Source organism: Monodon monoceros, unplaced genomic scaffold (genome assembly GCF_005190385.1).
Source record: "Monodon monoceros isolate NGI ecotype Baffin Bay Population unplaced genomic scaffold, NGI_Narwhal_1 Super_Scaffold_20, whole genome shotgun sequence".
Taxonomy (NCBI): domain Eukaryota; kingdom Metazoa; phylum Chordata; class Mammalia; order Artiodactyla; family Monodontidae; genus Monodon; species Monodon monoceros.
In genome coordinates this window covers 70,916,246-70,941,119 of record NW_021703777.1, presented here as the reverse complement: position 1 = coordinate 70,941,119, position 24,874 = coordinate 70,916,246, and the positions used below count along the sequence as shown (strand labels likewise).

The following is a 24,874-nucleotide window of genomic DNA, read 5'->3' as shown; positions in this document are numbered from 1 at the left end:
CTTCCTAGCTCTCAGATTACATTTTCAAACAAGAGCTCATGGTCCATTGTATCTGCCCTGATATGGCTTTCCGTCACTTGAAAATATTCACCGTAAGTAATGAAAAACATTACAGCAAGGCAGTGGAATTTAATACAAACTGGACATGAAAATTAAATTTGAAAGAATCAAAAAATAAAACATTTAAAAATAAGAGCATAGACATTGCATATTATAAATAGCAAGGGTTTTAAAAGACCACTAAAAATACTTTTTAGAATCAATGGTGTAAGTCAAAGAATGCTTTAGTTTTTTTTCTTTTTTTTAATTTAACCAAATTCAGTTCTTTAAAACCATGCCCTCAAATTGTACGCATCTGCACACCCGGACACACTGTGCACAGTGCATTCTTGAAGACCTCATCTCAGAAGACGAATAACATCCTGGTGGTAAACTTAACATCATCATTTACTGTATGAGGTTAGAGGCACTGACACACCTGTTTCACTCTAGTCCCTTGATATACTGAGAACAAATGTCATTTGAGAATTTTATGAAATAATATTTAAAATAGCCTACATTAATTTCCTAAATTCAAAATACTGAATTTAGGTTACATGTAATTATTAGTAACATAACACGCATAACATAATAAACATGCACTATATTGACTGGGAAAAAATTCTGTGAAGGTGTATTTGATACTTTTATTATCGTTTCAAAACGGCATCCACCTTGACTGTTATAAAATTAAAAAAAATTTTTTCCTCCCTCACACTGGATAGAAACACGAATTACTAACATACTAGTGGAAACATTTTAGAATAACTAATTGCAGGAAAGTAAACTCTTCAGGAAATTAGATATTTTTGTTGCTGAGATGAAGAAATACCATGGATCACAAAGATGACAGGAGCCCATGGCTTGTTATGTAGGACATAAACCCGGAATATGATTTTAGATAAAGTGTTGGATATTTAATCTTCTATTAAATTTTATGTCTTGGAAATGCTGAGTATTATGGCTGAGTTATCTACCAGAGACTATATTTTCAATGCCCAATACAAACAACCTAATATTCCAATAAGGACAAGGTTATTCCACAAAACAGAAAATTAGAAAAGAATGATATATTACCTCTCACCACTTTATATGTGTAAGGACAGTCCTTGTCAGTCCTGCAGTACTGACCCCTGTGAGGAGTGACCACTGCCCCAGAACACTGCAAAGACAGAAAGTCAGAGGGCCAAAGGGGCACCTCTTCTGCCTGCTACACCCAGTTTACTGCTGCCTGGCAAACACCAGTGAATTGTGGCTACAGTTTAAATTTATAGCAAAACAAAACAAAACAAAACAAAACAAAACAACTTCTTAGTCCATATCAGAACCCTAAGCAAATCTGACCTGCCATGGTCAGGACCCTGGAGTTGTTTCCTTGGCTTTAGAAGATCCAATGCCCCAAGCAATTGGAGCAGTAAAGCAAGTCCCACCAGGGCACTGGTTCCTACCTTGGTGTTGAAGTCCAGGGCATTCTGAGACGTTTTGTATAATTCAGGATACTTCAACATATTCTCTTTTCTGCATGATCTCTCAAATATTCCCAGAGTTAAAGGCGGCATTGCTGTAAACATCTAAAGTGCACAAACTCGTCATTATACCAGGCAGCCAAACGCAGGGGGAACGTCTATCTCAAAGTAGTCAAGAGAACAGGAATAATAAAAAGTCCTAAACTTACCACGTTATAAAGACCTATGCACCATCTCTCAAAGAGGATCTGTCCAGAAAAGCCATTAACAAAGGCAAACCAGATCTAGGAAGAAAACAATCCCAAACCCCCCAAATTAGAACACAAAAACCATAAATTCGTTGCTTAGAATCTGCTGTAAACTCAACCACTGCATAAAAGCCTCACTGACATAGTATTTTCACGACTCTCTTGAAAATGGCATTATTTTGGTTTGCTTTTTAATTCGAAGGGATTCTTTCGTAAGGTCTTTGCTATTTAAGTCAGAACTGGTTCCACTTGTGGAATCAAAAAAGAACTATATCAATGGGCAGTCACAGACTATAAAAAAAATTAGATATAACCTTGTTTCCTAAAAGGCACTTTCGAGAATATATTTTATGCAATTAAAATTTTAGAGCTTTAATTCCCTTTTAAAATATCTACCTTCTGATAGCTATTTAAAGATTATTGTTGTTTTCATTATAATTAAAAATTTGTTTATTTAGAAAATAAAATAGTTTCCTATAATAATATCATCACCATTTATTTTCTTCCACTTTGGTTGTATTCATGTAGTAGCTCATTTATATATATTCATAGATTTATCTTACTGGGCAGCTGTATGTAGTGTCATGTCCTGCTCCTCTCCTTAACATTATATAATACACATTTTTCTTAAGTTGTTACATGTCCTTTAAAATGACGTTAATGGACATATATCCCCTACAGTGTGGCTATAACTATTTCTGGATATTTAGCTTGCTTCCGGTTTTTGCTATTATACATAATTCTGAACTGAATATTCTTGTACAGAAATCCTAAACATCTCTATTTCTTAGGATGAATTATTTTTTAATAAAAATAGCTTTATTGAGGCATAATTGACATACAAAAAGGACACACATTTAATGTATACAATTTGGTGAGTTTGGACATATGCATGCATGCATGCAACCATCACCTAGTCAAGGTAACAGACATATCTATTACCTCTAAAATTTCCTCATGTCATTTTTTCTTTTTCCTTTTAGGATGAATTCTTAGAAGTAGAATTAATGGGTCAAAGAACATAACTTTTTTTTTTTATGGTTCTTGATAATTATAGCCATCAGAATGCAAAATTTGAATTTATACATTAAAAATATATTTTTTAATATAATATATGTGCTTCTTTATATAAAAATATTTTGTAGCTTAAATTTATGCTCTGATTAAAAACAAATCTTTAATAGAGCAACACGTTCTTATACATTTTGCAGTTCTCTTAAAAACAGAAAGCTTAACTTTGGCTACAAAATTAAGGGGCAATATAGGGAAACTTTCTCCAGCATGTTTAAGACAAATGGAAAATTAAAGTGAATATCAGTAAATCAATAATCCCTGAATTATTTTTTTAAAAAGCAGACATAAAATGTAATTAAAAATCACATTAATCTGGAAGAGTAAAACGTCTGGTCCAACAATGAGATTATATAAACACAAACACAAAGCCAAAACATAACAACAACAACTGAAAACCAGTTAGGGGACAGCAGTCTGGACATGCCGGTCAAGTGAATTTTTGAATTGGAGTTGCAGGGACTTTGCTACACTTCACGTTTCATTTAACCTCATTATGGAAGCATGAATTGCTACAAATTCACCATTTATCAATATGTACCCAGGCTGGCCTCCCTATGAACAGTTTCTGTACCCACATTGATCTTTTTCCTTTTTATAGCGGAAAGGAATGACTGAGCGTATATAAAAACCAATGTGGGCTTCATGAGATGGAAAAGAGAACAAAGTAGCAATAGCACATGAAAAATAAGTTCAAATTGTGTTAGGCTTGTAACACACATTAACAACAAAAAGAACAGAAGCATAGAAATCAGAGGTAAATCTGAAATTCTTACTTGCTTTGCTACATATATTTACAGAAAACATTTGAACATGTGCCCTCTGCTAGGAGCCAGATCATTCACTGCTACATGCAAACTTTAAAAGAACTTAGCATCCTCTCATGAAGTTAAATTTATTCCTTGGGGTGCTGCTGACTTTAAACTTTTTTTTTTTTTTTTAAAGCATTAAGTAGACACAAATTGACAAGACAGACTTCAACACTATCTATTGTGTTTTCACACTTGGCCTTTTTGAGATGTGGATTATGTAAATACATATTTGTGATGCTCTGGGTGATGGTAATGTTCTCCCTGAAGGCGACTGTGATCTATTGTGGTATTCAGGTTTCTTAGGGTATGATGGTAATATAAAGAATTTTTAAACACAAACTTTCAGTTATGGCCTTAGTAGTCTAAGAAGATACAGTCTAATCTTCATTGGTCTGAAGAAAGCCAAAGCTGCATGCATACCAAATTCCTCTAATGGGCATGATTTGGCTCAAAGCTTATAGTTATAAATGCATTTGTAATCATCAATACTGCATAATAGGAGAAATTTATGTTAATAAATGTGTGTGTTAATAAACATGTAAATGTGAATGGTCTCCTGGCCTCTTTGTACGTAACTTTTGGTGTTGATTAAAACACCACTATGAGCTTGAAATTCAGGAATCTCCCTCAAATCAATGGATATTTACATAACATTTCCAGTTCAAAATAACTTGCAAATAAACCAGCATGCTCGCAGTCCAAGTTTATTTTAAAATGCACCACTTGAAGGTTTTATGAGAGAAATGCACACATTGTTAAGTGGAAAGCTATCAACACATTTTTACCATTTCATTTTTCCTACTGAAAGGTATGTGAACATGTTTCTAGAAATACTCTTCCTGCACTTTAGAAAGTTAATATTCTCATTTCTTTTTTTGAAAAAGGAGAAATGACTAGATAGGAATTGATCCTTCCAATATAGTACACATCTTCATACAAATATTTTGGCATTGAAGTTTACATATCTTAAAGGAAAAGAGGTTTTTTAACAGTGAAGAAGTCTACCAGAAGGCTGATTTCAAGTTAGTCTGAGATTTGTAGTTAAAAGATATATTAGAAATGCATCCCATACTTAATAAAACAACACCTAAATTACTATAAACACATAAAAGTCCCTCCTTTGACTCAACAAAATCATGGATGCAGAAAGAAAACATCAGCCCCTCTGGGGAGGTATCTAAATTATTTAAAGTCACAGGAAATCCATATCCCAGCACAACTTGCTGGGAAAGTATCACCTCATTGACTTTAATCAAAGCTTCTGGAAATTAGAAACGCTACACTGCTTTGGGATCTTCCTGGAAAACCTGCATGTGACTGATTATTTGAAAGAAAAGGTCTTATTTTGCTAGGAAGGAGTCAGACGTTTCAGAGAAATTGAAAAAAAAAATCTCTTTAGAAAATGTCAGTAATTTCAATGAACACCTAGGGTTGCTGCTGGGCAGCCACCATAAGCAAGTGCTTTATACTGCCACCTGCCAAATCTGTATTTATTTGTTTGACTGTAATTTATGGCAATGGAGTAGCTAGATAGTGACATTCCTGGCAGTATGGCAATGGCAAAAGCAGTTTTTGCAGATAATCTATAAAACCCATAGCATTCCATACCATTCCTTTATTAGCAAGGAAACTTCAGACCTTCCTGTCCTGGTATTATTTTCTAACTTCCATGTCCTAGTAGAGGCGTGGCAGTTAAAACTTCACAGACATTTCCCCGATGGAGCATTTCTGCATATTAAACAGCAGCTTACAAATAGTCAGTGAGTATTCTGCTCCCACGCCTGAACAGCACAAAAAACTGAAAGGGGAGATTCGAGACTGGCAGTTGTCCTCACTAGAGACATTCAATGATGTGTTTTCTGTCTATTCATTCACAGTATTGATGTGAGCCATTAACATCTGCAGAACTTGTTTTAGCTGGCAAAAGTTGGGTATCTGGGAATTGATTTAAGAGGTCAATTCATTTCCAAGATAGTTGAATTATATTCAAAATACATTTCCATAAACTGTTAAAAGAAAAATAACTTAAGAATGAGATTTCCAGTAAAGTTTAGGACTTACTTCCCTTTCAACATGTATAGAATCTGATCAGTGTTAAATATCTCTCAAAGAGGCTCTAAATTCAAAGCCTAGTAAAATTTAGGGCTAATCAACCACAAATCACATAACTCTGGATTTGAAACAGAGCATGCAGATTTAGTTTTTCATTTGAGTTTAATATATTTTATTCCTCCCATTAGACATAATTTTGACCACTTCATTGTTGATTGTCAAATAGATTTAAGAAGTGGCAAGTTGGGCACTCTTATTTCTTTTTACAAAATTAATATTTTGTAAGCAGATTTGTTGCTGCCAGTGGCTTTAAACTCCTTGTACCTTCAGGAGTATATGTAAATAAACTGTATAAATTGATATTCTTTTGAAGGTCAATGTTTTGGGATGAGAAGAAAATACAACTAGAAAAGTTAGGACTGGGAATTACAAGTAATTATATTAGAAAATAATCACAAATTTATATAAACAAAAAGAATATTTTGTATGATCTCATAAGCTATTTTGGAAGTGCAGTTTGCTTCAAAACACAGACTATTCCAGACCAAATTCAGCAGTAATGAACAATAAGTAAATTCATAGATTATCTTATTTATGTTTCCAAGTATTTAAAGTGTTTATCTAATGGGTTGCAACCTAATTATAGATTTTTAGTGACCAATAAATAAAACTGCCTGTACACTTCAAAACTAAGTTTTATTTTTATTAGTCTGACTCATAGTAAGAACTATGCTCAATCAACATCTTGCTAAGGAGATAAACATTCAGAGGCATAAAGAACAGCTGAAGCAAATATACAGCAGTTCCCAACTAATGTATCAATAGGGGAAATGTGGAGTCTACTGATTTTGTTTATGGTGTTACTTCTGTGGTGTGAAGTATGGGATATTATTTCCACATGGCATATGGTTAGGTTGTGTCTCTTCTGATAGATGTGTAGAAACAGTCAACAGAGTAGAGGGCAAGGTGGCATAAACAAACATCTGTAAGGGACCCCAGGGCAGATTTATGAGGGTGTAGGCAGTTCCTCTGACAGGACTGGAAGATGGAGGGTTTTCTTAACAAGCTATGGAGAGCTCATTGTCATGCTTTGTGAAGCTGCAAGAGGAGAAAGAAACTGGTAACACCTAGAGTTTAAGTATTACAAATATAGCTTCTGATGATAAAATGGTCATATGTTAAAAAAAAAAAGATAAATAACTTATTTATCACATCCTGAGTGTTCAGTTTACTCATTCATCTACTGGTGCTGTGCTATCCAGGGGGGTAGCCACTGGCCATGCGGCTCTTGAACACTGGAAATGTGATTAGTCCAAACTGAGATATACTGCATGTGTAAAATACACAACAGATTGTGAACACTTAGTATGAAGAAAAGAATGTGAAATATTGCAGTAATAATTTTTTTATAGTGATTCCATGTTGAAATAATACTATGGAGTATATCGAGTTAAATGAAATATAATTTAAAATTAATTTGGGCTTTAATTTTTACTTGTGGTTAATGTGGTTCCCAGAAAATGTAAAATTACACGTGTGGCTTGTTTTACATTTCTATTGGCAAGCTTCTGGAGGATAGGAGCCTTGCTTGATTTACTTCGTACTTGGTGAACTAAGCCTGGTGCCTGGCATCCAGTAGGTACTGCAAACGTGTTTGCAGAACAAAATGCATCCTTTTAAAAGTGATATTCCTGAACCAGGTTAACTTTTCATGTTAAAAAATGATGTTATGTGTGTACATGAAAAGGAATATAGAAATTCCTTTGACACAGGAACTGAATTATTCTGATAATTTTTAGACAAATTCCTCATTATCTAGATTCTTGTTACCTACCAAACTCAGAAACCAAGACAGGCCCGAACAGCAATAATACTTGTATATAATTATGTAAGTCTGAAACATAATAAGAACTACAAGATGACCAATATTAGCAAAACTACCTGTGTATTTTTCCTGATTAGACCCCTTAGTAGAACTGATAGCCTCAGTTTTATGTCCACTATTCCCTTCCTTTTCTTTTTAAACACAGTTTTGCTTGTGTACATCCCTAAACAGTGTACTGTCTTCTCTCGTATGTTTTTGAACTTTATAAAAAAAAATGCTACATAGTTTGTAGTCTTTTAAAAGCCGAACACATTACTTCATTAGCAATTGTAATTCATCATTTCTTACCAAAGCAATATGTTTTTAGCCACAATTTCAACATTATTCTCCATGGCTGATGAACTTTTTAACATATTTAGAAGTTATAAAAAGTGGGCAAATGAAGGATTAATTAAAATGATAAGGAAATGTCTTCACACAAAAAAGTTTCAAATATATATGCAAATGACAAGGATTTTAGAACTGAACTTGGGATTACCTCAATAATATAGAGGACTATATTCTTGTAGAAGCAGTACAAAATGCACTTGGAGACTCTGTTATAGTTCCAGGCACCATGAACCATCAACAAATTCTTCAAATATTTGAACTAAAATAAGAATGGAAAAAAAATTAGTATTTTCCTCTTCATAGTGTCAGTTGACAGAGACAGACAGTGTGTTTTACAGAAATGATGCTTTACCTGAGCTATGGAGTAGTCAGAAGAATTAGCTGCCTGAAGGCCTTCATTGCCACTTATTCCAACTCCAACATGTGCCGTCTGTATCATGCTGACGTCATTTGCTCCATCACCAATGGCAAGTGTTATGACTTTAACTTGTTTCTTAACCATCTCAACAACTTCAGATTTTTGAAGAGGAGAAACCCTTAAATTAGAACAAATTATTAATCAATTTTGTTTTTTGAAAAAAGGAATTTTAAGGTGTCATTGTCTTGAAGCATAAAAGCAGCAGAAGAGACAAATGAATAGGTCTCTAAAAAATCATCACGGGGGCCTCCCTGGTGGCGCAGTGGTGGAGAGTCCGCCTGCCGATGCAGGGGACACAGGTTCGTGCCCCGGTCCGGGAGGATCCCACATGCCGCGGAGCGGCTGGGCCCGTGAGCCATGGCCGCTGGGCCTGCGTGTCCGGAGCCTGTGCTCCTCAACGGGAGAGGCCACAACAGTGAGAGGCCCGCGTATCGCAAAAAAAAAAAAAAAAAAAAAATCATCACGGAAGAGTCTTAGGTTTACAAATGTTTAGTTCTCTGTTAGCCTGGTTTGCCACTTTAAGGGAAAAAATAAAGGCTTGGAGGCAAACCTCTAGGTGACAGATAGAAGCTACAATGCCTTGTTAAGTACTAGTTTACCAGAATGTGTGCATAAATTTGTTTTAAAAAATGACATTTGAGTTCAGAAATTCCATTGCTTCCTAACAAATAATATCAGAACTTCTAATTCTTCACTTTTGAATGAAAAAGAAAGCCAGAAAGGCTGTTGAATGGTAGCCCAAACACTAACTGTTCTCCTATACCTTGAAAATAAAAGTTTTGAGCCTCCAGAAGCTGATCTTAGATGATATACTATACATTTAAAACAACTTAAATTAACAGTAGGGGATTAGCTAACTTCTCAACTTGTTCTCAGCCACCCTGGTGAATCAACCAAAGTAAATACCAAGCGCTTGATTACAGAGCTCATGTGCCTCAATTTTCTTCCGAAGCTACTAACAACGGCCAAGTAGAATCAAGTAACCTTTTACACAAAGGTGGACCAGGAACAGAGAACACACCAGCATCCATACCAAAATCCTATTTGGTATTAACTTTGGAGCAACTTATCACAGACTTTTAAACGCAATTTGAGAAATAGTCACCATGACACTCACAGAAGAGTTCAATGACAGAATAGGCATCGGCGTGATTAACTTAATCTAGTATCCATGCTATCTTGGCGATTAGAGAGAAAGAAAAACTGAACAGTGATCTGGCTCAGTAAACTATTAAGATAGTAATGAACTACTGAGAAACAACTAATAGACACAATGTTAGTGGACAAGAGCAATAACCCAGAGCTAAATCCTTTATCAAGGTTAAGTACAGTAAGTATCCGCTGGAACATCTGGTAAATCATTTATTATTCAACTTAGAAATGAAGATCATGACTCTGAAAGACTCAATCCATCTTTGCACATTTCCCTGATTATCTCCTTAGGGAAAATTCCTAGCAGTGGATGTTCTGCACAAATATGTGCCTTCAGGAGGTCCAGCTGCCCTTCTCAAAGCCTTCAGCCAAGAACAGATCTGCTCTGAGTTTGAGAATCATTGTGTTAGACTGTGAGTTGCTTGCAGACTGAACCAGGCTCCTCATCTTTGTATTCTTAGCGCTGATCCAGAGCAGGTACTCAATAAATGGCTACTATATGAAAGAATCATCTTTAATTCTTCCCTTGGAAGAACAGCAACAGCACAAAATGACAACAGCCCAAAATGACCCAACTGTGAATACAGCAAAAGAATGGATGAGTATCAGGCCATTAATGGGCTTTTTCACTGTCAGCCCTCATTTTTCTTCAGAGCAATTTTCATTTCATTTTCACATTTTATTTAATTTTTCTTAACAGGCTAATATAAATTGGTTAGCCCACTGGCTCTAGGCCAATGTTTTAAACATGGACTATAGCTGACATTTAGTAAATGTCAAAAAAGAATTCTCACCAAGAAATGATCTAAAAAGCAAATGGGAAATGGGCATGAAAAGAGAGAAGCATTTGAAAACATTTATCCAATTCCCTTTACAACTTAACAGGCTCACAATGTAAGTACACTGTGAAGTCAAACCATGGGATCATGGGAAACACTGGTATTTATTTTGGTTTTTTTTCATAAGCTGAATGTGTAATAAAGGATAAAATCTCTGCACGGTGAGCTAATATTAATGATTTAAAGAAGCATCAGAAAAAAGCTGGATTAAATTTTGTTTTCTTTTTTCATGGCTATTACAACCAACTACTGCTTTCTCTGCTTGACATTGCAATTTTCAATGCCCCCAAATTAAAACTGGCTGAGGATTTTTACCAACTCTATGGATGTGGCTAACTCAGGTGTTAAAAGCAGAGCATGAATTCTCTAGGCGAGAACAATGCTTGCTTTTTTTTTTTTTTTAAAAGACGATGATGTAGTGAGAAACTTCCCAAAATTACATTGCAACTGCCACGAGCAAGGGTATCTGCTTCCATTATCAAGATACAAGTAGACAACTGGGTTGGAAGAAGATTCAAGAAACAGTAGAAGCCTTGGTATCTGATGGGTTTGAAATAGTAGTTGGTTGCTAAACAAAGATGTCAGATTTAAGTGAGAATTCATAAAATATACGTACTTAAAACATTTAACTCAAAATATAAATGTATAAGCTTGTGATGTAGGGCAAAGAACCATACGTTGCAAAGGGGTTTGTGTTTGAAATTCTGCATATTTTTCTTACAGAAGCCTCACTCATGAGGCACAATCCATGGTTTGTTTCATTTAGTGGAAACTACAATATAATGATACCCTCCACCCAGTTTACAGTTATCTTATCCCTAGATTCAACAGCAATTTTTTTCAGCAACTCAAGAAGTCTTTCTATAGCATTATATCTGGTTCTCCTAGCAACAATTTTGGTTAGATTATTTTTTGGTGGCTTATGAAACATTTAATTCAGTGATGACTACTTTAAGAAGTACAACAGGAATAAACAGATTAAGGAACAAACACCCCCAGATTCCCAGTAAGCACCAAGTCGACTCATTGAAGCAAAAGTGCAGGCATACACTAAAGAATGTCCTTCCAGCCCAGTTTACTTTCTTGACTTTTGTAAACTTGCTTCTATATTTGTACAATTTCCAGAATAGTCTAGAACAACCTTACCACACAAGTTAATTCTTTCAAATGCCTATCAAGAACCACACATCCATGGTTGAGAGTATCTAAAACCTAAATTTTTACAAATATCAATAGTGATCCAACGCATAACTCAGGGACATCATAAAAGTGCTCTGTTTTCTACCCTAGATTATTATTATTTTTTAACCACCCATGGGTCTGCATCAGGACTTAAATTATTCACGGTTCTCTTCTCTTCCACTGTTGCTCTTTCTTCTTTGGAAGAAGTCAGAGCCTCTGCGGAAAAGGACTAAACATCCAGCATTTGCTATAAAGTCGTTTTCTTCCCTGTGGCTCCACAAACAGAGGGTGGTCCTTTGTGATACAACCTAGCAGTACGCTGAGTGCAATATGCTTTTCAGATATTATCTTGGCTGCAGTTTCTGCACGTGTTATTCATTATTTTTCTTATTTGCTATGTAGTAACTCTCACTACCCTGTGAATATTAGGTTGGAGTACTGGAAATTTTTACCATTTAAGCTGGAAAGTATATAGGGTGGCCCATCTTATATGAGCCTCATTTTGCACCCTTTTAATGGGATTAGCTAAATGAATCACCTTTTTGAATGGAATATGGATAAGGATTATATGTGCATGTATATACACAGTCACATAATAAAGAATATTTTAAGGGACTTTTTATAGGTAGCTAAAAGAAGTACAATAATTTATCTTACTGTATTGTGTTTTTAGGTTAATAACCTAGAAAAATCTCACACATATATTAAAAAGTAGGCTGATAATATGTTAACTTAAAAACATATTGCAAACTTAAAAGTTACCATAAAGTTGCTTTTGGAAAGTAAATCTAGAAAAAAAATTAACAACATAGAAGAATACAGTTATTTCTTAATTATCCTGAAGTGCTTTGTATAATGACCCTGTATTTACAGAGCCCCTGTATTTACGAAGCTTGAGGACTGCTCCTGCTAACTATTTAGAGGTCAGGATCATTAGTGGGGCATCTGCTTTACTTTCCTTTGCAACAAACTTCCCAAGTTTTCTCTTTGTGAATATCAGTCTATTCCCCATTGAGTCATATTCTGCTGACTAATAAAGAAATTACAAAAAGAGAGAAAAACCTAAGAGAAAAATTTATGAGATCTTACTTAACTCTTCTTTGAACTAAAATCTGTAGGCTCATTTATAAAGCTTTGAATTGAGGAGGAGTTAAATATGGCAAAAAATCTGTGTTACATGCACCAAAATTTATACAAATATTGTAACACTTCCAGAAACTCACCATCAATTTACTACTGGAATGAAAACAGCCACTTAAATAGCAAATGCTAAAAATGATTCTTAGCATAGGGTGCATAATGAAACATTCACCCACTTCTAGGTAAGAGAGTTGTGTTATTCAAATGACTGATGAGTGAGTGCTTTCCTAGTCTCCAAAAGCAACATCTGTTGACATACTGTGAAGTCAGAGGCATCAAGGGGAATTTATAATACATGGAAATTGAGTCTACAGAAACAAAATAAAGATAGCCTTGCCACAGGGCAAAAAAAAGAAAGTATCTTTAAAAAAGATTTCCTTTTGCAATGCATTTTAGATGCAAAACTTCTCTTTTGTGGAATTTATGTTGTTATAGGTAAACTTCCGTTTCAATGGTTTAGATAATATTTTAAATAATGACTGATCACATTGACAGTGTATGTTGGAATATGCATGTATGTGTGTGTGCATAGGCATCCTGAACTATTAATTGGCAAACAGACCTTTAGTGTGTTTAAGGCACTAAAAAGAAAACTCCTAGAAGAAATCTTTATTATAGTATTCACACCATAAAACAGTTTGCCACAGTGGTACTGTTCATTAAAAAAAAAAAAATCAATTTACCCATCTATCCATCCATCTAATTATCTGGGACCTAGCACTATACTCAACACGTAGCAGACTACTCTAAGCAATAGGAACTAAAAAAGAATATAGTAGCAGTGCCTTAAAAATATTAATTTGGACTGTTCAAAAGATATATACATACCTCAATTAAAAATACTTTATTGTTAAAAAATGCTAACCATCATTTGACAACACAGGGTTGTCACAAACCTTCAATTTGAGAAAGCCTGAAGAATCCAATAATCCTTTACATAGTTCCTCTATACTGTAGGTACACAGCAGACTGCCTTCTAACAGTGAACTGTCAAACATGAATAAGAGTTGTAATCTTAGCATCATGGATAATTAGATGAATTTCTCTTTCTTGCAAAATTTCCATTTATTCAATTCCTTTACTATGTGATGAAATTTCTATGGAAGAATATAAGGAGAAGAAAGGAAAAGAGAGTAGAAGATCTCAGAACCCTCCTTCTGCCCCTAAGAGTTATCACTTAAGGACTTTTATTGAGCTACTGTCTCAAAAGTTAAATATTAAGAGCCTATATAACAGGGGTTTCTCTATGGACTCTCGCTTTAAGAAGACAGGAGTGGTAGAGAGAGACAGAAGTTTCTCCAACATGGGACAAGGCCCAGCCACCTCTTTTTGTCTAGGGAGCCTCACTTGATAGGACTGGTGGGTTTCCAACTAGGAAGCACATCCACTCAAGAAGGCTGAGTGCTTCTCCCTTTAAGCTCTGCCCTATGGTGACATGGCTTTCAGAGTGGTAAAACCTATGGCCACCATCTCTTCCCATTCACCATATCTGTTCGGGGACCATATGGGCACTGATTTTCTTCCCCTTTCCCATGACTCTGGGTAGGTAACGAAAGGCTGGAGCTTCTTTAGGCTTAAATAAAATCAACTTGCCCTTCTTTCCTTCCATCCTCCATCCCCCACTTGCCTTTTTTTTTGAATTGTCTCCTACGTGGATAGGTTTCTCCAAGGAACCTTCTCTCAGAAATACCTAGTAGAAGATGGAAAAAGTGGCAGCAGACTATTGACAGAAATTGGAATAAAACCCTGAAGATGCCATGAGTTAAAAAAGGAGTTCACTAGATTTCAGGGTCACAATTATCAGTTAACACAAAATCTGTGATAAACCTTTGGGGAAACAGGAAAAGATGGATGACTATTAGGAGGTAAATGGCATAGAGAGAATGAGTGGTGTGCCAGAGCCCATAGATGAACAATCAGGTGGGAGAAGCTTTCCAGCTGTACTTTTCGCTCTCCATGGTACCCTGTGCAAGCCCAGGCTGACCAGTGTGAGGGGGTTGAGACCAGGCTGGATGGAGCTAAGGGGCTCCTCTCTCATTGCAACTGTGAACTTTGGCTTAGGCCTGGAACCTGTTGAAACTCAAAGTCCACAAAATAATGTGCTTGAAAAACAAAACACACCAATTCCAGGATTATCTTCAATGTTCTAAAGCTTAAAACCTCAGGAAAATTCTCACCTCATGCCTTGGAAGAGGAAAGTCAGAGCTTTCTGGTACACCTCAGGGCATGAAGCCAGGCGGGGACAGGTGCCAATAATATGGGTGTGCTGGGAACCCTTGAATGTTACCTCACTCAGGCAATTCCATCACAATGTGGCTGCCTCTAGCAAGAGCAGTGCTTGGGTAAAGGAACTGGGGGAAAACAGGGATTCACTAAGCTCAAACTGAACCCTGTCTCCAAATTTGCCTCAAGTTAGGACCCAGCTTTCACCTTTCCCCTAAAAGGAACATTACTGACCACTAGAGCAAATGGGGAAAAACAGTCTCACAGGGAATATTTATAAGACAGAAGATCATGAACACAAAAGAAATACAGTAACTTATAAGAAAGGAGAACTTGTAAAACCAGATATAACAAGAATTTAAAACAAGTATGGGAAAAAAAACCCTGGAAAGATATGGAAAGATACTGGAAACATGAAACCAGAACAAGCAGTTATAATGAAGAACTAATCAAAAATAAGTTATATAAAAATATAACTGCTAAAATAAAGAAGCCAATAGTAAACTGAGTAGTAAAAATGATAGAAACTGATAGTGCAAACAAAAAATTTTCCCAAAAGAAATGAGGAGATTAAAGGACAGATTATGAGAAAGATGAAACGAAGGAATAAAGGTGACTACACATATATATAATGGGAGTCCAAGAAGAGAATAAAAAAGAATAAAATGAAAAAGAATAGTTAATAATTTTCCAGAATTAAAGAAATATATCCTTAGATTGAAAGGGCTGTATTAATACAGCACCAAAAAGAAATGTAAGAAAGAGGTATCTACCACTAGAAACATTATGGTTAAACGAAGATTAAGAAACATTTCTGAAAGCTTCTAGAGAGAAAAAGTAGATCACTTACAAAGAAAGTAACCTGACTGCTCCTGGATGCATGCACAAAGTTACTTTAATACTTTAATACTTTCAGTACCTGTCTCTTTATAGGGGAGGGGGAGGGAAGGGAAGACATACTAATACATATAGACAATAAGCACAAATATGTTTATCAAAAATTAGAAATAATCAGACACAGCATAGTTATAGATTGTAAAGCTTTCAAACCAGCTGAAGAAAATCTGATTCAGACAATGGAAGGAAGGGGAGAAAAAAGAAACAAAAAGCATAATAAATGAAAAACACAAAATAAGATTGAAGACATGAGGCCAAACATGGAAATAATAATAAATATAAATGGGTTAAATTCATTGATTAAAAGACACAGATTCTCGCATTACTGAAACAAAAAGATCCAGCAATATGGTGTCTAAAAGAGACACACTTCACAATAACAGCTAATATAACACTTATTTGTTCACTATGTTCTGAGCACTTTACTTGTTTTAATTCGTTCAATTCTCAGAAGAGCCCTATATGAGATAGATTACTAGTATTGTCATTTTACAAATGAGGACACTGAGGTACAGAAAAATTACATAACTTAAGGTAAAACAGCAAGTAAGTGGTGAAGACAGAATTCAACACTAAGCAGTGTGGATTTAGGGACAGGACAGCATTCTTAGAGGCTACATTATACAGAAGGATTGAACATAAGGGTTTAGTGGGGGAAAAAAAAGACAAGGCCCATACGAAACAAAGGAAAGCCAGGTTAGCAATTTTAATACCAGACAAAATAGAATTTAGGTCACAGAAAAGGCCACAGTGGTCAAAGACAAATCTTTATAGTATTTCTCTCATCAGAAATGTTCAATTAGCTATATAAAAGAAAATTTGATAGCATTTCTAAGAGAAGCATAATTTAAATAATGCACTGAGTACATATATTAATCCATTTATTCCTCACAATTCCAGGAGAACAATTATTTTTATCTCTATTTGAAAGATGAAGAAAACTGAAGCTGGAGAAGTTAAGCAATGTGCTACTCAGCTAGTAAGAGGTGGAGCCTGGACTTAGACTCTGGAAAGTCTGGCTCTGGAGCTTGAGTTCTGCATCATCTGGCATTAGAAACAGAAGAAAAGGGTGGACTGTTTAGTAAACAGTGTTGGAAGAATTTGCTCACTATGTAAAAACGAATAACACTGGATCCCTTCTCATTCACAACACAGATATAAAAAAATAAGCTTAAAGACCTATCCAAAAAACAAAAAAGCCGTAAAGTTAACAGAAGGAAATGTTGGAGAATACCTTTGTGAGTGAGAAGTTCTTACTATCTCCAAAGCACAAACCATAAGGGAAAAATTAATGGAATTTGACTATCTCAAGGTCAATGACTTCTGTTCAAGGAAGAATACCACAGGCAGAATTAAGAAGGGAATCAGATGAGAAGATATCTGCCATGTCTATACTCAACAAAGAATTGATATCCAAAACACACAAAGAATTCTAGTACATAGGCAGAAAGAAATACAGGAAACACAAGAGAAAGCTCTGTATCCCTATCCTTTTTCAATGTGCTACTTTTCTTCATAGCAAGTGTTACCACTGACTTTATATGTCTGTAAAATATATAATAAATTGTTACTATCCCACAGACACACAGCACTTACTGCCTTTTGAATATGCCTATGTGTATTTATCTTATTGAATAATAGCTACAATGTGAAGGCAGGGAGTATTTTTTTCTATTGTTCACTGCTCTATTTATAGCACATATAAAGGTGCCTGGCACATAATGGGTTCTTGAAAAACTAAGGAAGGAAGGGAGGGAGGGAGGGAGGGAAGGAGGGAGGAAGGGGGGAGGGAGGGAGGGAGGGAGGGAGGAAGGAAGGAAGGAAGGAAGGAAGGAAGGAAGGAAGGAAGAAAGAAAGAAAGAAAGAAAGAGAAAGAAAGAAAGAAAGAAAGGACTTCAAAAGCAGAAATCCAGAGAGGTAAATTGTTAAATAAAGAACTACTCAATCTCCCTAGTAATCACAGAAACAAAAATCAAAACAAGGTGCTACTTTTCAAACATCAAACTGGCAAAGTTATAAAATAAGGAATGCCAAGTGCTGGTGTTTAGGGAAACAGCAACCTTCCTACATGGATATGGGAGTACACACTGGTGCAGCTGTTTTGGAGCAATGAGACAATTCTGATTGAAATGAAAAAAAAAAATATATATATCTATCTCCCACAGCCAAGCATTCCCATTCCTAAGTATATATCCTAGAAGAACACTTGTGTGGGTGCATACATTGGATATTCATTTCAGCACTTTCTGTGGTAGTAAAGATTTAGGGTCAACCCATGTGGCTATCACTATAAGAGATAAATAAAATGGTGTATATTCATCAGGAAAATAGTAAGCGGTGGTGAGAAGAAATGAACTTGTCCTACATATGGTAACATGAAAAGGTCTCAGAAACATGTATAAAAATAAACAAGGCAAAAAATTTATGATGGAATGTCATTATAAATACGTGTTTATTCCTCAAATCGAATCACATATAACAATATTATATATTTTTCATAGCTACACAGATATAAAGTATTGCAGATGGATGGGAACATATTAAATACTTGAGACTGTTTGTCTAAAGAGGAGTGAAAAGTGACTGGTGATGAAGGGTAAACACTAAAATAATATATAAAAATCCAAGAAGAATTTCCTTTAGTTCAAGATTCCACGATGCTTCCAGCTTAGGGAGAAGGTGAGCTGGCATATCTTCCACCTTGATTCCTTGGCTGCTCTTGTCTTCTAGCACCTTGCTGGCACCTCCCCCTAGAGGGAAGGCACTGGGGTGACAGAGCAGGATCCATGTTTGTGGTCCTGGGTTCCTCATATATCTCTTGCTATTGACACTTCATTTTAAAACAAATTGACTTCAGGAAATATCCACATTTTAAGGAATTTTCTTGAATCCAAGGGCACAGAAAGATTGAATGGAGATGCCAGACTGTGCAGCTGTCACCACAGAAAGAATATCAGTCATTTTTGAGGAATCATGAGGAATCATGGAGGAAGGGAAACATGCCAGGTGAGGAGAGGTGGGCAAATGTCTCAGTTTTCAAGAAAATAAAAGAAAGAGCCTATAAATTAAAGACTAGGGAGTCTGGGGTGAACTCCATCAATATTACAGAAAAGATGTGTCAAAATCGACTCCCTTTACTGTTCATTCATGAGCAATCGACATTCCATGATGGGTTGGCTAACTATGGCCCGAGGGTCAAATCCAGGCAGCATCCTATTTTTACATAAAGTCTTATGAGATCATAGCCACACCCATTCACTTACATACTGTCTAGAGCTGCTTTCAAACCACACTGTCAGAGTTAAGTAGTTGTGACAGAGACTGTATGGCTTGCAAAGCCTGAAATACTTACTATCTGGCTCTTTACAGAAAAAGTTTGCCCACCCTTGCTCCATTTTAATGTTCCCTCTTGGAAAATGCTACGTGGAATCATCTCTTCTTTCGTGCCTCAATATAAAGCCCATCAGGAGGAGCTTCAAGATGGCGGAAGAGTAAGACGCGGAGTTCGCCTTCCTCCCCACAAATACATCAGAAATACATCTACATGTGGAACAACTCCTACAGAACGCCTACTGAACGCTGGCAGAAGACCTCAGCCCTCCCAAAAGGCAAGAAAATCCCCACGTACCTGGGTAGGGCAAAAGAAAAAAGAACAAACAGAGACAAAAGAATAGGGATGGGACCTGCACCAGTGGGAGGGAGCTGTGAAGGAGGCAAGGTTTCCCCACACTAGGAAGTCCCTTCGCGGGCGGAGGCTGTGGGTTGCGGAGAGGGAAAGCTTCGGAGCCGCGGCGGAGAGCGCAGCAACAGGGGTGCGGAGGGCAAAGCGGAGAGATTCCCGCACAGAGGATCGGTGCCGACCAGCACTCACCAGCCCGAGAGCCTTGTCTGCTCGGCTGGGAGCTGAGGCTCGGGCTTCGGTCGGATCCCAGGGAGAGGACTGGGGTTGGCGGCGTGAACATAGCCTGAAGGGGTTAGTGCGCCACGGCTAGCCGGGAGGGAGTCCGGGAGAAAATCTGGTGCTGCCGAAGAGACAAGAGACTTTTTCTTGCCTCTGTTTCCTGGTGCGCGAGGAGAGGGGATTAAGAGCGCTGCTTAAAGGAGCTCCAGAAACGGGCGCAAGCCGCGGCTATCAGCGCGGACCCCAGAGACGGGTATGAGACGCTAAGGCTGCTGCTGCCGCCACCAAGAAGCCTGTGTGCGAGCACAGGTCACTCTCCACACCTCCCTTCCTTCTGGGGAGCCTGTGCAGCCCACCACTGCCAGGGTCCCAGGATCCAGGGACAACCTCCCCGGGAGAACGCATGGCGTGCCTCTCAGGCTGGTGCAATGTCATGCTGGCCTCTGCCGCCACAGGCTCGCCCCGCATCCGGACCCTTCCCTCCCCCCGGCCTGAGTGAGCCAGAGCCCCCAAATCAGCTGCTCCTTTAACCCCATCCTGTCTGAGCGAAGAACAGACGCCCTCCGGTGACCTACACGCAGAGGCGGGTCCAAATCCAAAGCTGAACCCCGGGAGCTGTGCGAACAAAGAAGGGAAAGGGAAAAATCTCCCAGCAGCCTCAGGAGCAGCAGATTAAATCTCCTCAATCAACTTGATGTACCCTGCATCTATGGAATACCTGAAGAGACAAAGAATCATTCCAAATTGAGGAGATGGACTTTGGGAGCAATTATATATATATATTTTTTCCCTTTTTCTCTTTTTGTGAGTATGTATGTGTATGCTTCTGTGTGTGATTTTCTCTGTATAGCTTTGCTTTCACCATTTGTCCTAGGGTTCTGTCTGTACATTTTAATTCTTTTTATTACATAAAAATTTTTTTAATACTAATTTTTTATTTTAATAAATTGATTTTTATTTTACTTTATCTTCCTTCCTTCCTTCCTTCCTTCCTTCCTTCCTCCCTCCCTCCCTCCCTCCCTCCCTTCCTGTCTTTTTTTCTCCCTTTTATTCTAAGCCATATGGAGGACAGGCTCCTGGTGCTCCAGACAGGTGTCACGGCTGTGCCACTGACGTGGGAGAGCCAACTTCAGGACACTGGTCCACAAGAGACCTCGCAGCTCCACGTAATACCAAACGGTGAAAATCTCCCAAAGATCTCCATCTCAACACCAAGACCCAGCTCCACTCAACGACCAGCAAGCTACAGTGCTGGACACCCTATGCCAAACAACTAGCAAGACAGGAACACAACCCCATCCATTAGCATAGAGGCTGCCTAAAATCATAATAAGGCCACAGTCACCTCAAAACAAACCACCAGACATGGACCTACCCACCAGAAAGACAAGATCCAGCCTCATACACCAGAACACAGGCACTAGTCCCTTTAACCAGGAAGCCTACACAACCCACTGAACCAACCTTAGCCACTGGGGACAGACACCAAAAACAACGGAAACTATGAACCTGCAGCCTGCAAAAACGGGACCCCAAACAGTAAGTTAAGCAAAATGAGAAGACAGAGAAACACACAACAGATGAAGGAGCAAGGCAAAAACCCACCAGACCTAACAAATGAAGAGGAAATAGGCAGTCTACCTGAAAAAGAATTCAGAATAATGATAGTAAAGATGATCCAAAATCTTGGAAACAGAATGGAGAAAATACAAGAAACGTTTAACAAGGACCTAGAAGAACTAAAGAGCAAACAAACAGAGATGAACAACACAATAAATGAAATTAAAAATTCTCTAGAAGGGATCAATAGCAGAATGATGGAGGCAGAAGAACAGATAAGTGACCTGGAAGATAAAATAGTGGAAATAAGTACTGCAGAGCAGAATAAAGAAAAAAGAATGAAAAGAATTGAGGACAGTCTCAGAGACCTCTGGGACAACATTAAATGCACCAACATTCGAATTATAGGAATCCCAGAAGGAGAGATAAAGAAAGGGACTGGGAAAAAATCTGAAGAGATTATAGTTGAAAACTTCCCTAATATGGGAAAGGAAATAGTTAATCAAGTCCAGGCAGCACAGAGAGTCCCATACAGGAAAAATCCAAGGAGAAACACACCAAGACACACATTAATCAAACTATCAAAAATGAAGTACAAATATTAAAAGCAGCAAGGGAAAAACAAGTAACATAAGGGAATCCCCATAAGGTTAACAGCTGATCTTTCAGCAGAAACTCTGCAAGCCAGAAGGGAGTGGCAGGACATATTTAAAGTGATGAAAGACAAAAACCTACAACCAAGATCACTCTACCCAGCAAGGATCTCATTCCGATTTGACGGAGAAATTAAAAGCTTTACAGACAAGCAAAAGTAAGAGAATTCAGCACCACCAAGCCAGCTCTACAACAAATGCTAAAGGAACTTCTCTAGGCAGGAAACACAAGAGAAGGAAAAGACCTACAATAATAAACCCAAAACAATTAAGAAAATGGCAATAGGAACACACAATTCGATAATTACCTTAAAAGTAAATGGATTAAATGCTCCAACCAAAAGAGATAGACTGGCTGAATGGATACAAAAACAAGATCCATATATATATGCTGTCTACAAGAGACCCATTTCAGACGTAGGGACACATACAGACTGAAAGTGAGGGGATGGAAAAAGATATTCCATGCAAATGGAAATCAAAAGAAAGCTAGAGTAGCAATTCTCATAATAGACAAAATAGACTTTAAAACAAAGACTATTACAAGAGACAAAGAAGGATACTACATAATGATCAAGGGATCAATCCAAGTAGAAGATATAACAATTGCAAATATTTATGCAAACGACATAGGAGCACCTCAATAAATAAGGCAAATACTAATAGCCATAAAAGGGGAAATCGACAGTAACACAATCATACTAGGGGACTTTAACACCCCACTTTCACCAATAGACAGATCATCAAAAATAAAAATAAATAAGGAAACACAAGCTTTAAATGTTACATTAAACAAGATAGACTTAATTGATATTTATAGGACATTCCATCCAAAAACAACAGAATACACATTTTTCTCAAGTGCTCATGGAACATTCTCCAGGATAGATCATATCTTGGGTCACAAATCAAGCCTTGGTAAATTTAAGAAAGTTGAAATCGTATCAAGTATCTTTTCTGACCAAAATGCTATGAGACTAGATATCAATTATAGGAGAAATCTGTAAGAAGTACAAACACATGGAGGCTAAACAATACACTACTTAATAGCAAAGAGATCACTGAAGAAATCAAAGAGGAAATCAAAAAATACCTATAAACAAATGACAATGAAAACACAACGACCCAAAACCTATGGTATGCAGCAAAAGCAGTTCTAAGAGGGAAATTCATAGCTATACAAGCCTACCTCAAGAAACAAGAAACATCTCAAATAAACAACCTAACCTAACACCTAAAGCAATGAGAGAAAGAAGAACAAAAAACCCCAAAGTTAGCAGAAGGAAATAGAGAACAGGTCAGAAATTAAATGAAGGAAATGATAGCAAAGATCAATAAAACTAAAAGCTGGTTCTTTGAGAAGATAAAATTGATAAACCATTAGCCAGACTCATCAAGAAAAAAAGGGAGAAGACTCAAATCAATAGAATTTGAAATGAAAAAGGAGAAGCAACAACTGACACTGCAGAAATACAAAGGATCATGACAGATTACTACAAGCAACTATATGCCAATAAAATGGGCATCCAGGAAAAAATGGACAAATTCTTAGAAATGCATAACCTTCCGAGACTGAACCAGAAAGAAATAGAAAATATGAACAGATTAATCACAAGCACTGAAATTGAAACTGTGATTAAAAATCTTCCAACAAAAGCCCAGGACCAGATGGCTTCACAGGCGAATTCTATCAAACATTTAGAGAAGAGCTAACACCTATCTTCAAACTCTTCCAAAATATAGCAGAGGGAGGAACACTCCCAAACTCATTCTGCGAGGCCACCATCACTCTGACACCGAAACAAAGATGTCACAAAGAGAGAAAACTACAGGCCAATATCACTGATGAACATACATGCAAAAATCCTCAACAAAATACTGGCAAACAGAATCCAACAGCACATTAAAAGGATCATACACTATGATCAAGTGGGGTTTTTTCCCAGGAATGCAAGGATTCTTCAGTATACGCAAATCAGTCAATGTGATAAACCATATTAACAAATCGAAGGAGAAAAACCATAGGATCATCTCGATAGATGCAGAAAAAGCTTTCGACAAAATTCAACACCCATTTATGATAAAAACCCTGCAGAAAGTAGGCATAGAGGGAACTTACCTCAACATAATAAAGGCCATATATGACAAACCCACAGCCAACATCATCCTCAATGGTGAAAAACTGAAACCATTTCCACTAAGATCAGGAAAAAGACAAGGTTGCCCACTCTCACCACTAGTATTCAACATAGTTTTGGAAGTTTTAGCCACAGCAATCAGAGAAGAAAAAGAAATAAAAGGAATCCAAATCGGAAAAGAAGAAGTAAAGCTGTCACTGTTTGCAGATGACATGATACTATACATAGAGAATCCTAAAGATTGCTACCAGAAAACTACTAGAGCTAATCAATGAATTTGGTAAAGTAGTAGGATGCAAAATTAATGCACAGAAATCTCTTGCATTCCTATACAGTAATGATGAAAAATCTGAAAGTGAAATTAAGAAAACACTCCCATTTACCACTGCAACAGAAAGAAGAAAATATCTAGGAATAAACCTACCTAAGGAGACAAAAGACCTGTATGCAGATAATTATAAGACACTGATGAAAGAAATTAAAGGTGATACAAATAGATGGAGAGATATACCATGTTCTTGGATGGGAAGAATCAGCATTGTGAAAATGACTCTACTACCCAAGGCAATCTACAGATTCAATGCAATCCCTATTAAACTACCAGTGTCATTTTTCACAGAACTAGAACAAAAAATTTCACAATTTGTATGGAAACACAAAAGACCCCGAATAGCCAAAGCAGTCTTGAGAAAGAAAAACGGAGCTGCAGGAATCAGGCTCCCTGACTTCAGACTATACTACAAAGCTACAGTAATCAAGACAGTATGGTACTGGCACAAAAACAGAAATATAGATCAATGGAACAGGATAGAAAGCCCAGAGATAAACCCACGCACATATGGTCACCTTTATCAAAGATAAGGTGACC

At 37.1% G+C, this 24,874-nt stretch overlaps 1 protein-coding gene across 3 annotated transcripts in view; it reads right to left on the bottom strand.

The window, feature by feature from the left end:
• ATP8A1 (ATPase phospholipid transporting 8A1) overlaps nucleotides 1–24,874 on the bottom strand; it is a 238,085-nt gene that overhangs the window by 46,528 nt on the left and 166,683 nt on the right. For all 3 annotated transcript variants that reach the window (XM_029235506.1, XM_029235508.1, XM_029235507.1), the window contains 4 exons: nucleotides 8,256–8,439; nucleotides 8,052–8,162; nucleotides 1,715–1,789; nucleotides 1,488–1,610 (listed from right to left, as the gene is read on the bottom strand). In XM_029235506.1, coding sequence (XP_029091339.1) covers nucleotides 1,488–1,610; nucleotides 1,715–1,789; nucleotides 8,052–8,162; nucleotides 8,256–8,439 — 493 coding nt within the window. The remainder of the gene's footprint in view (nucleotides 1–1,487; nucleotides 1,611–1,714; nucleotides 1,790–8,051; nucleotides 8,163–8,255; nucleotides 8,440–24,874) is intronic.